The sequence below is a fragment of the Hyaena hyaena genome, unplaced genomic scaffold (assembly GCF_003009895.1).
Source record: "Hyaena hyaena isolate Hyena2069 unplaced genomic scaffold, ASM300989v1 scaffold_395, whole genome shotgun sequence".
Lineage (NCBI taxonomy): Eukaryota > Metazoa > Chordata > Mammalia > Carnivora > Hyaenidae > Hyaena > Hyaena hyaena.
Window position 1 is genome coordinate 1531150 of NW_024081029.1, and position 12553 is coordinate 1543702.

General features: G+C 38.1%; 1 protein-coding gene and 1 long non-coding RNA gene across 4 annotated transcripts in view; one reads left to right on the forward strand and one right to left on the reverse strand.

Annotated features, from left to right (window-relative positions):
* Positions 1 to 12553, forward strand: part of SLC4A4 (solute carrier family 4 member 4) — a 299108-nt gene that overhangs the window by 275614 nt on the left and 10941 nt on the right. For all 3 annotated transcript variants that reach the window (XM_039251771.1, XM_039251773.1, XM_039251772.1), the window contains 3 exons: positions 810 to 882; positions 9305 to 9373; positions 11939 to 12112. In XM_039251771.1, coding sequence (XP_039107702.1) covers positions 810 to 882; positions 9305 to 9373; positions 11939 to 12112 — 316 coding nt within the window. The remainder of the gene's footprint in view (positions 1 to 809; positions 883 to 9304; positions 9374 to 11938; positions 12113 to 12553) is intronic.
* The window catches only part of LOC120244951, a 66651-nt gene continuing 58016 nt past the window's right edge, over positions 3919 to 12553 (reverse strand). Inside the window, exon 2 of the long non-coding RNA XR_005531671.1 lies at positions 3919 to 5888. This is a non-coding gene — a long non-coding RNA (uncharacterized LOC120244951). The remainder of the gene's footprint in view (positions 5889 to 12553) is intronic.

The window sequence follows — 12553 nt, forward strand, 5'->3', positions numbered from 1 at the left end:
CTTCTCAGCTCTCTTGACTCCTCAAAACTCATGGGCCGGCTTATGATTTTTAAGATTCTGTGAAGGGAAAGGAATTCTGATTTTCCAGTCGTTTTCTGTCCGCATAAGCACTGAGAAACCTTGACCTCTAGCTGTTAAATCTGGGTAGCCACGAAGGGCTCGCCTAAGACCTTTATACTGTGTTGAATACTTCTTGCAGCAAACCCTGCTCCTAATACTTGGGTGAATAGCTCACAGGACAGAGTCATTGTTTGCCATGCCACAGCAGTGAGTGATTCTTCTTGGGGGCCAAGGGAGGGGATGTTGGGTGGGAATCCTATTTGTTAAAAAGTACTCTTGTGCTGTAGATTTGGAAATTTGACTGATGGGATTTATGGCACTTATGAAATTTCCCTGAGCTGTTTGTTAATTAGAATGTAGGACAATGTGATATCTGTCTCCCATGAAAGAAGGTGTAATTACACAACAGTACAAGTTGTTTAAAAAATAAGGGCTTCGAAGAGGCCAGTAATTGATGGACCAGGAGCAAGAGACTTTTTTTTTTATTCTAAAAGAAGCAAAGGATTTAGTAGAATCACTTTTCTCTTGATGAATTCAAATCACATTGTACAATAGTTAGAAGAAAATTTTGTAGTTCTGTTGAGCTTCTGTGCTGTACTGGAGGTATTCATTTATATGAGATATCAACACCTTTGCTGTTTTAGTCAGACGTTGGTTTGTTCAATGTGCAGTCTCTTTTGAAGGTGAGAAGACAAGAGCATGTTTATGAAAATAAGAAGTAAATTGGTAATCTTTTGATTTGGTTTCAGAGAACAAAGAGTCACTGGAACCCTCGTGTTTATTCTGACTGGTCTGTCAGTCTTTATGGCTCCCATCTTGAAGGTAAATATGTGAAATACTTGCCTCTTCCAGATAGTTGGGTATGTATAGAGTAGAATTTCTTATCTGCAAGATTCTCATCAGATCTGTAACACACTGAAGCAGGGGGAAGGTAGAATGAGGACTCTAAAAACTCATTTTGATGTTCTTCTCACTCCTTCTATCATTATGATTATGATTATGATTATGATTGTAGTTATTTGGTTGAACCGTTTTAAGTTACCAATATCCAAGCTTTTTGACCTATGTAAATGGCAGTTCCATACAGTTTAATCACCCATCCACCTCCTCACTACATTTCTTGCTCTCCTTGTATCCTTTCTTCCCATCACTTTCCATCTACTTGTCCCTAAATCCTGCCTTCAAGCCCCCCCATATGCACACAGACTAGACTCCCAGAGGACATGATCAGTTTGTAAGTTTTCTCTTATTTTTAATTACTGCCAACTGTGTTTCTGTTTAATTTGAATCAGGAGGCCTAAGAGAATAGAGAAAATTACTCATTTATGACTAGAAAACTTTAGAAATGAACTTTTGAAGGAGAAAAATGATATGGTAGATTATTTGGAAAGTTAGGAATAAATATATAGGTTTGAATGATGGAGTGAATATCTAACAAAGTAGATGAATATGAACTATATGAAAAAAACCTATTTAAAAGAAAGAGGGTTAAAAGAGAAGGTTTAGCTGTTGTGAAGCTTCCATTTTTTTATTTCTGTGATATAAGCATTTTATTATTTTTTTCTGTTAACATTACTGACCAATTATTGATAATTTGTACTTTATGCTTTGTGCTACAATACAAAGCATGTAAATCTCCTGTAGACCTAGAAGCTATAAACAACCACTATTAATATATCCTTTCAGATTTTTCTCTGTAGATTTTTATTTTTTTAATTTATTCACTTATTTTATTTTGAGAGAGAGCACATGCAAGTAGAGGAGGGGCAGAGAGAGAGAGAGAGAGAGAGAGAGAATCCCAAGCAGGCTCCGCACCATCATCACAGAGCCTGATGTGGGGCTTGTACTCACAAGCCACAAGGTCATGATCTGAGTGTAAGTCAGACGCTTGACTGACTGAGCCATCACAGTGCCCCCTTTTTTGTTTATTTTTAAGCAGTTCTAATTTTTAAGATTTTTTAAATGCTTATTTAATTACACAAGTTATGGAGCAGTGCATCCTTATAAAAAATTCAAGCAATACAGAAGTATAGAAAGCAAAAGGCAAAAGCCCTCCTTTTCTCTCAAATTGACACATTATTTAAAAAATTTTTTTTTAATGTTTTATTCATTTCTGAGAGAGAGAGAGACAGTGTGAGCAGGGGAGGGTCAAGGAGAGGGGGAGACACAGAATCTGAAGCAGGCTCTGGGCCCTGAGCTGGAAGTCAGCACAGAGCCCAACGTGGGGCTCAAACCCACCAACCGTGAGATCATGGCCTGAGCCAAAGTCAGACACTTAACCCAGTGAACCACCCAGGCACCCCTCAAGTTGACACATTTATAAGTCAGTTGCCATTCAGATGAATTTGAGGAAAGTGGAACTGTAAGTTTTTAGCCTATAGCTAAGACCAGCTTTGTCCTCAGGGTATTTAGATTAATGCATACATTATATACAGAATACTTGGTAAACAGTTAAAAGATGTAAATATTCATCTCTTGTGCTTGGTTTCCACAATGTTGGTTAACTGATTTAAACTGATTTCTGACTAGAATCATGAAAGAACATATATTTCACATAACACATGGGAAAGTAAATTCAAAACTAGCCTCAAAGAAGTTGTTTCCGGTTACATACAGAGGACCCTAAAAGAGTACAGGTCGGGGTGCTGGGTGGGCCAGTTGGTTAAGTGTCCAACTTGTGATATTGGCTCAGCTCATCATCTCAGGATTTGTGAGTTCAAGCCCTGCATTGGGCTCTGTGCCAACAATTCAGAGCCTGCTTGGGATTCTCTCTTTCTTCCTTTCTCTTTACCCCATCTCCAGCTTATTTATGCACGCTATCTCTCTCTCTCTCTCTCTCTGTTTCTCTCTCTTTCTCAAAATAAATAAACTTTTAAAAAAAGAGTACAGGTCTTACATTCTACAGAGACAGAGGGAAATCTCTTGACACTTTTGCCAGTGCAAAGCAAGTTGTGGGGTAGGTTTGAAGTTGTGAGTTTCGCAGCAAGGAATCCATTACCAAAAGGCTTTTTGTTCCATTGTTGCCCCTTAGATACAGCACATCAACTGGTGGAAAAGTGTAATGACAGCTTTTTACCACGTAGACATTGGAACCTCATTTGGACACATTCATTTTTAGAGAGGTCATTGCAGGCAGTTGTGATCTCATGTTATGGGAGGATCTACTAGGAATGAATTTGCCCCTGGGTTCCCTAATGGTGGGCTTAAATGAGTTTTTTTTTTATGGGGTCTCTTGGGTCTCTTAGTTACTGGTAGAGGATAAATAGAAATCTTTCCATCAGTTCAAATGTACCTATCAGTTCCCACCCATTTTTTTCTTTTATTTTTATATTATATTTTTCATTAATACAGTATAAAAGCCTAACCTAAAAAGTCAGATGTGTTTAAAAGCTCTTTTTTTTTTCTCGTTACAGCAAATGGGCTTTAATCTTGGAGAATCTGTCAGCTGAGTAATCATGTACAATCCCAAAGGGACACAGAGAACAGATACTGTATAAATTACTATTTTTAGGGAGAGATGCAAGACTCACATTTTTAACAACGCCTCTTCCTAACTATTTTCTAACCCTCCACCCAAATATGGCTGCAGAGGAATTAAAGCTGAAAGCCCTTTTGTTCTTTAATTTACAGTGATTCTTTTTGCCCCATATGCAAAGCACCTTAGTATCTGCAGGAATAGATTAGAATGCAGAGAAAGGAGAAAGAGGTACCAGGGATCAGTGAGCATGAGCTTGCTGTTCCTTTTGACCTTCCTTAAGCTCACCCTTGTTCAGCTGCTAGTGTTCATAATCATGGCTATTCCCACCTGGCAACTTTGGGTCCATGCAAAGAGTCATTGTAGGAATCAGCAAAAAAAGGTAGTTTAGCAAACATTTTTATTAGGCAAAGTGTTGCCCAAAATGTGGGAAATGAAATTGTTTTGTTAATACAGTTCCAGACATATTGTGGGTAACCTCGATTTTAAAATGACAAGAATAAAACAGTCCAGCATTGACAATTGTGATTCCTTAACTTAAGTAAATAGAACTATACTTCAGGAATCACATCAGCTAATCTCAGACCAAGTGCCTTTCTTGCCATTGAGATGTGGTGGGTTATAAGCATCTACCACAGAATTCTTGGTAGCTCATGTGAAAAGTCAATACAAGAAGAAGCAGACCGTTGAGGGTACAGTTTAACTAAAACCTAAGTTATGACTAAGTAAAAGTCAGGATTAACAATTAACCTCAGAATTCACTCAGAAAGAGGTATCAGGGGTTACTTTGGAGAGGGAACCTTTTTCCTCCACCGTTTGACTAGTGTGTGTTTTAAAGGAACAGGTGACAACTTAGAGAATGGTTTTACTTAAGAGTCTGCCTTTGAAAGGCAGATCAAATGAACGGGATCAAGAGAAATATGTGACTTTTACTTTTTAAAATGACATGGCTCAACACCTTCCCAGCCCAGCTCCCTGTATCCCCATAGGCTTAGTGGCTTCAGATGATGTGAGTAATTTTCTCTCTGCATTAAGCAGGGTGGGTAGTTGTTCCCTGAGCCTCCTTATGCGGGCTTACTTTGAACATGGAGTTTGTGACCTCTGTTTTGATCTCTTTGCTGCTGTCTGCCTTTTTACATGGAAGAATGTAAGGAATCATAGCGTATTAGCTTTAAGTTCATGAGGATACCCTGTGACCTTAGCTAGCTGCAGTCATACGTGCCTCAAATCCCACCACCGATTGAGTATGGAACGGTGGGGAAGCAGGAAGAACTGGCTTCCCAGGCCAGTTAAACAGTTTAGATCTGTGTCTCCGTAGCCGAGACACTGCCTGTTAAGCTAGTGTTCTGTGTGGGGAGGCGATGGGAGACCACAAAGCAGCAAAAAAAGATGAAAGACAGTTCTAGAGCTTACTTGTCTCATTCTTTTGGCAAGCTTAAAGAAATAAAGATCAAGTAAAGTTCACTGCTGCTTCTGTTGCCTTTGCTTGAATTAGTTCATCTTTAACATGAGGCATAGCCAAAATTTGCCTTTGAGATTTGTTTAGGGTTCTAAAATGTACAGGCTAGTGTTTAATTTGTATGCGGCCAGCATTTGTCTCGCCCCTACAATATGCCACACACTGTGTTCAGTAACAGGGAAACAAGGAGAGATGAGAGGAGGAGGAGGAGGATGGTGGTAATAGCAGCTCACATTTCCTGAGCTTGGCATTGGACCAAGAGCTCTGTACGGATTTTTTTTTTAATTTAGTTCTCCAATAAAACCTATGAAAAATGTATGTATAATTGCATCCATCTTACAGATAAAGAAATATAAATAACTTGCCAAGTCACAAGGTTCTTAAATGGGAGAGCCAAGATTTGAACTCGGCAGTTCTGATTCCAAAGCCTGATCTCACAACCATCATGGTTTATTGTCTTTTAAAATAAAACAGTATTGCCCTAAAAGAACTCATTTACTTTCATTTCCCAGGAGATGATCTTCCCCAGCTTCTTTGATCTGATTTCCAATTCTCTTATGTAGAGAGAAATGTGACATTTTCACAAGCTCTTCATCATCAGTCCTCTCCACAGTTTCTTCAATGACTAGGGACCGGATCGTGAGTCGGTAGCTTCCTTATGGTCCCAGATTGTTAAGGCCAAAGGGCATTAGGATGTTATTTTCATAACGTGTTCCTGAAGACAGTCACTGTAGTTGAAAGGACAATGTTGCCGAGCTTACATAAAACCAAGGCTTCAAGTCTGACCTTTGCAGCCATCCTTCTGGCCTGTGCTGCTGGCCTACCCACACTGCAGAGGGACCAGAGGGGGCTATGCTGGGCACTTGCTGGCTTCTCCACTTGCTGGTGAAGGTCCTGAAGCAAATAATGACATCAATACCACATTTATCATTTCTTGAGTGTCTATTATGAGCCAGGCCCTGAGCTAAGTATTATGTAATCTTTATCATAACCATTAGATAGATGGGGAGAGAAGGGGATAGTTTTCTCTGAGTTCCACAATGGATACAGACAGAATGGAACCCAGGTCTTTCTAACTTCTGTGCTTCCGTGTTCTCAGTACCTCATTCTGAGTTTTAAACACACACACACACACACACACACACACACACACAGTGACTATTATTCTGCTGGGAGGCTTTACTCCTATACCAAATCCTGCACTGTGGACAACCTACTACCATCTATCTTTCCTACTAAATTTACTCTTTCACATTTTTTTCTTATGGGAATATTCTAACACTATCAGAAAATCAAAGAGAGGGCTAAGTAAAAAAGAATGCAACTACACTCACTAGAATTGTAAAAATTTGGGGACATAGTCTAAGTATGGATGAATCTTCATTGACTTCAATTTAATTTTTCTATCTGGTTGTAGGATCAAGCATTTAACTTTTTCATTTTTAATATTTATTAAAGGCATTATAATATTTGTTTATAATTAGGCCTTTTGGTTTTCTGGGTATGTTTATATAATTCTGTTTGCATAATTTTATCACTTGGCAATTCTTGAAGTGCCTGTGAACTAGTATTCCTTGTGTTTTTTGAGTTTTTATTTCTCCTGTCTTGCTTTATAAAAATGTCTACCTGCTACTGCTGTGTATATTATACTAGTTTAACTTTAAATGGGATTACATCTTCTTAAAACATTCTTCCTTTGGGAAATTTCTGTTGTGATGAATGATTCTATTGTGATGCATTTTTAAGGATTGACCTTTTGATATGACTCATGAACCAAATCCAATAAAAAATATCCTCTAACCCAGTAATTCTGTCAGGTTTCATGAAGATTTCTAAACTGAAAGATTTTTATTGAGACTCAGTGCACTGTCTTAAAGCAAATGGTGAATTTTGTAAAACATCTGTATCACATTAAAGTTGACCCCCAAATTGAATTAATAGCCTTCCTTATATGTGCTATTTCCTTTTCACCAAAGAAAAAAAAAAAATCATCATGGGGCACATGGGTGGCTCAGTTGGTTGAGCTTCCAACTCTTGATTTCAGCTCAGATCACGATCCCAGAGTTGTGGGATCAAGGCCCACATCAGCATGGAGCCTACTTGAGATTCTCTCTCTCCCTCTGCCCCTCTCCCCATCTTGTGCACTCTTTTGCTTTCTGGGAAAAAAAAGAGAGAGAGAGGGAAAGTCTGTTCTTGGGGGGAAAAAAAAAGAACTTGTAAAGCTACTTTCTGACCCATACCCCATTCTGAGTTAATTGTACCTTCTGATCTTATTTTATGGCAGATTTAGTGATATGTGTCATAATTCAGAGAGAATGGACCCCAACATGATGGCCCAACTTTCCTCCACTCTGGTGCTAGAACTGGAATAGAGAAAATATTTGGCTAAACTAGGGGAGGGGTGGAGATAAGGCTCAACATCACCTTTGTGATTACTTTCTTTCAAGCCAGAAAAAACACTTCATCCAGATTAAAAAGTAACTACTAAAGGATTTCTAACTAGCTGCCCAACTGTAAAAGAACTATACTCCTCTTTTCCCCCTTCCACCTTTCTTCCTTCCCAAGGAATTAGAAATGAGAGAACAGGAAAGGAATCATCATAGATTAAAGGAAAATGGGAGTGCCTTTGCCTGCAAAAGACATTTTAAATGTTTAAAAATGAGTTAAAGCTATGAAATGGTTTCTTTGTTAGTTATTTTTTGGTCAGTTTGTACAGAGGAGTGGAAATGTGCACATTCTAAAGGAAATAAGACACAAGTCAGACCTCAAGGGCTTGAATGTGACATGCTCACCTCTTTGTGGTGACTATTGGGTATTACAGCGCACATGGCTTCCCCACCACTTGGGCCGCCCCTCCCACCCCTTCAGCATTCACTGTCATTTTTTTCTGAGCTCAAGATCAGATTAGCTATGTTACAATTATTCATTTTTTTCTAGAAGAGTCATGTGATATTCTGTGTAGATAAAGATAGGTATTACATATAAATTTAATAATTCCTATAGCTAGCTAATAGCAATTGGAGATAGTCATGACATATTTTGACTATACTAATTTCCCAGTGGGGGTCAAAGGGTCTCAGATACAGAACTGTTTCAGTTTGTTTGTTTGTTTAATGTTTACTTATTTTGAGAAAGAGAGAGAGTGCACATGCCTGGGGGAGGGACAGAGAATCTTAAGCAGGCTCCATGCTCCCGTGGAGCCCGTGACAGGGCTCTGTCTCAGGACCCTGAGATCATGACCTGAGCCAAAATCAAGAGCCACTTAACTGACTAAGCCACCCAGGTGCCCCAGATACAGAACTGTTTTAGGTAATTACAAGGAGACACTGATAGAAATTGTGCTTCATTTAATACATGTAATAGTTCTTTAAAAATTACTCTGAAGTCATACTGTTTTCTGGCTACAATAGCCTCCTTTATGTAGAATTGGTAAGATTGGACTTAATTGATTGTGGTTTTTGAAAACTGAAATTACTTGAGCTTCTTTTCAAAATCCAAGCTTGAGAACCTTTTGTTGTTTAAATAGAGGACTTCCCAGAAACAGAATCATCCTTGTTTCCACAGTACTGAGGACATTCAAAGGTCTAGGAATAGATAAAATTTAGGAAAGATGGCTTTGGAACTTCCCATTGTTAAAACACTTCATATTATTACAAAAGACTCTTGCTAATTAATGCATTAAGATGTATTAATTCACTTTTTAAGGATGTGTATTACTACATGTGTGTAATGAATTGCTTCCGTATGCTCAATGCTCCTTTTAAGCAGTGTTCTCATTAGTTAGTCCCCTTAATATTCCTGCGAGAAAGAAAGGGGACAGCCGCTTGATGTTTCCTTAATTGAGAGAGTCATTTACGCACCAAGCCAATAGATCATTTGGCAAAAATTATTAAGGAAAAAATCAACAGACTGTTGGAAAGGAACTTGGTCTCAGGAGCTCAGCACCCATCAGCCTCTCTTTCTACCTCACAGTCCATTGCAAACATCTGGTTTACATAATCTTTCCTTTTAAGGGGAAAGGGAAACAAACTTTTTTTCCCATTAAAAAAATTATTTTTTGAGGTCATGCATGGTCATTGTTTAAAAAAATACAAACAGGATCAAATGAAAGTTGAAAGTCTCCATTTCTTTCTAACACAGAGTTTAGAAGTTTATCAATGATAAGTAAAGCACGCTAATCTGAAGCCACTATATTAATATGTCCTTCTATCTTTTAGTTTCAGATTTGGCTTTTACTTAAATTATCCTCTTTCATTACTGTTCTTCTTATTGTTGTCTTTAACCTCTCTCCAATTTTTTTTTCTTTCTAGTTTATTCCCATGCCTGTACTGTACGGTGTGTTCCTGTATATGGGGGTAGCATCCCTTAATGGTGTGCAAGTAAGTTTTCCATAGCAATCTAAATATAATTGTATTTTTTCTAGTAGTAAGAGTAGTCCAATAACAGATCTTTTTGAGGAAAAGTGCTACTCATTAACTAAGTTTTTTTTAAATGCATATGTTTACAGAAAACAAACTGGTGGTTACCAAAGGGGGGTGGGTAGAGAAAGGGGATTGCCAGTACACCTATGGTGATGAGCACAGAGTAATGTATAGAATTGTTGAATCATTCTATTGTACACCAAAAATAATAGGACACTGCATGTTAAAGAAGGAAAGAAAATGCATTTGTTTGCTACTTTCTCTGCCATACAGCTGCTTTTTATTTCTGATTTAATTCACAAACTTAATTCGTGTTAACAAATGTTATCATACATACCCATTCTTGCCATAAGCTGTGGAAGGTCATTTCACTAGGAAAATGAGAGATGACCTCAGATCACCTCCCTCCCTCCCTTCTGTCCTTCTCCCACCTTCATCTCAAGAAGGAAATCTAACCCTTCCAGTGTGTTCCTTAAGATCCTGTTTATCTCTTTGCCTTTAAACTGTACTAAGAACAGGCTGTTATTTGATTTACTTTTCACATGGCTGTGATCAATGATCAAAAGTTTTGAACCAATAAAAGAATAAAGTCAATGTGGTTTAGTGCTACTTTTGTCCAAAACTTCAGCTATCCACAATTTGGGTAAAACTGACCCCTTAAAAAAAAAAAATCATTAGGGAGAACTTTGTAAGGGACTTTGTCTTTCAATTGAGGTTTAATTTAATTGGCACCAGGAAACTGGAAGTACTTCTGCTGTTTTCTGGCACCTTGTTAATTGTAGCCTTATTTAGCACTTACTAATGTTTTAATGGGAAAAGACTGCATGTTCTGTGAACATCCTAAGAATTCATTTAAACCCCTTCATAGTAGTCCTTGCTTTCATTTATTGAATTTAGATTAATTTGGTTTTAGAGTCAGATAGAGCTGGGCAGGTGGCCAGACCCCCAAAAGAAGACAAGGCTATTCTGTTTTCCCTTCTTTAGATCCCATTTGGATATTTGTCACAAAGTACAAGGTGGTTCTTCATAGACTGCACTAGATGAATGTGAATGGGGGAATGTACTTGTGCCTATGAAACTTTGGGCAAGTACAAATATACAAAAAAATACTTTATTTTATCTGGCATTGTCAATATTCTTTTTTTTCCCTCAATGGAAAAATATAAAACTAACAGTGGCTGCCAAACTAATGGTTCTTTTTTCTTTACTTTACTTTTCTTTCTTTCTTTGTTTTTGCTTTTGTTTTTGCCTTAAATATGTCACTTGAGATCAGAAGTTTGACTTTACGTCTTTAACTGATGATTGGAGCTCCTTACATGTTTATTAAATTAAACAGAAGGCAAAAAAATCAAGAATTTCATAGTGATGGGGGGAAATCCTTTGCTAAAGGGACAGCTAGTGGATTTCTTAAATTCAGCATTGCTTCTGCCCCTGTTGCCTTTTCTCCTTACTTTTCTCTGGATTCTCCCTCTTTTAGACCTTTTGGCAAGATTGATTTAGCAAGAAATTTTGTAATACAATCTTCATAAACAGCAAGGCCCCCTCCCATGAAAAGTAGGCTGGACAGAGAAAGAAAGTTTGTTTCATAGGAAATTGCTTCTGAGAAGCTTGTCCGTAACAGTCTCCTTTACTTGTACACTTCTCCCTTTCCTCTAGAAAAAAAAAGCAGAAATTTTACTTCAGAGTCTTATTCCATCATAAGTCCATTCAGCAGCTATTTATTGAATATCTTTTATTTGAAAGATCCTATGGTAGGTACCGAAATATCATCCTTCTCATCACTGCCAATGTGAATTCAGCAGTTAATCTTTGGGGCACAGCACCTGGCACAGAGGTACTCAGTGGTCCGTGTAGCCACTGTGATAGCCTCCCCTAGATTCAAATATCTGGTTGTTGACACTCTGAAATTCACTATAAAAGTCATATGACTTTATTTTGAAAAGAAATGGTAATGAATTGCTGCATGGTATTAGTTAAGTTATGCCATAGATAAATAATGTGCAATTGATGAAAATACCAATGCATTCCCATTTTCAAGTTGGATCCTTCCTTTCTATCCTTGAAACATCCCTGAAATGCATATGATGCATAGTAGCATCCTCTCTTCTTTCAGGTAAGGTGACCAAGGCAGAGTAAGATACATGAGTTAGATGTCTTCCTTCAGCACATCATGACGAAATTAGTCACAAGATTCTCTCTTCCGAGACTCAGATAGTAAAAATAGAAAGGAAGAGATGAGCATCTAGAATTTATATTTGGCGTTGTGACTTTATTCTTTGGTGGCCACTCTATCTCATAGATCTGCATAACATTCCTGCAAAGTAATAACAATTGGAAGACTCTTATTATGTCTCACTGTGCTGGACTAAATTTGTGCACTCCCTGACCAATGTCCTCTGAAAAGGACACTGCTTGCCTAAATTATAGTATATAAATCACTAATCATTAGTTAGGCATTGTGGAAAAGAGCTTGTGTATCAGCTCTGGAAGTAATACAGTTGTACTGTCGTCTTTCCTTCCCAGTTCATGGATCGCCTGAAGCTGCTTCTGATGCCCCTGAAGCATCAGCCAGACTTTATCTACCTGCGCCACGTCCCCCTACGCAGAGTCCACCTGTTCACTTTTTTACAGGTGTTATGTCTAGCCCTGCTCTGGATCCTCAAGTCCACGGTGGCTGCTATCATTTTTCCAGTCATGGTAGGGATTCCTTTCATTGAACCTACCCATCAAATCATATCAATATCACTTGTTACTGTAACATAGAAGATATAAATGTCTTTTCTGTATGGTTCTACTTTTTTCCAGCTTTGACCAAATAACGTTGATTTGATCCATTGTCATTTAAGGTTCCTATGTCTGTGGTCATCTATACTGGACTGTAGTGTCAAACTCAGCTGAGTCCAGATACCAGCACTAGTTTCTGCTGATCAAGGAGCCTTCATGAGCTGCCATTAACCTGCTTGTAAAATGGGCATGGCATTAGTATTGTTACTCTGAGCATCACTAATAAATATCAAGTAGATAGCATAATGGCTGGCATTAGGTAGGCATCAGTACACATCAGTTATTTCAAAAATATTGTATAATAGAATCAGTCTAAATAACAAAGCATGACACATTTCAGTCCAAATAATAAGG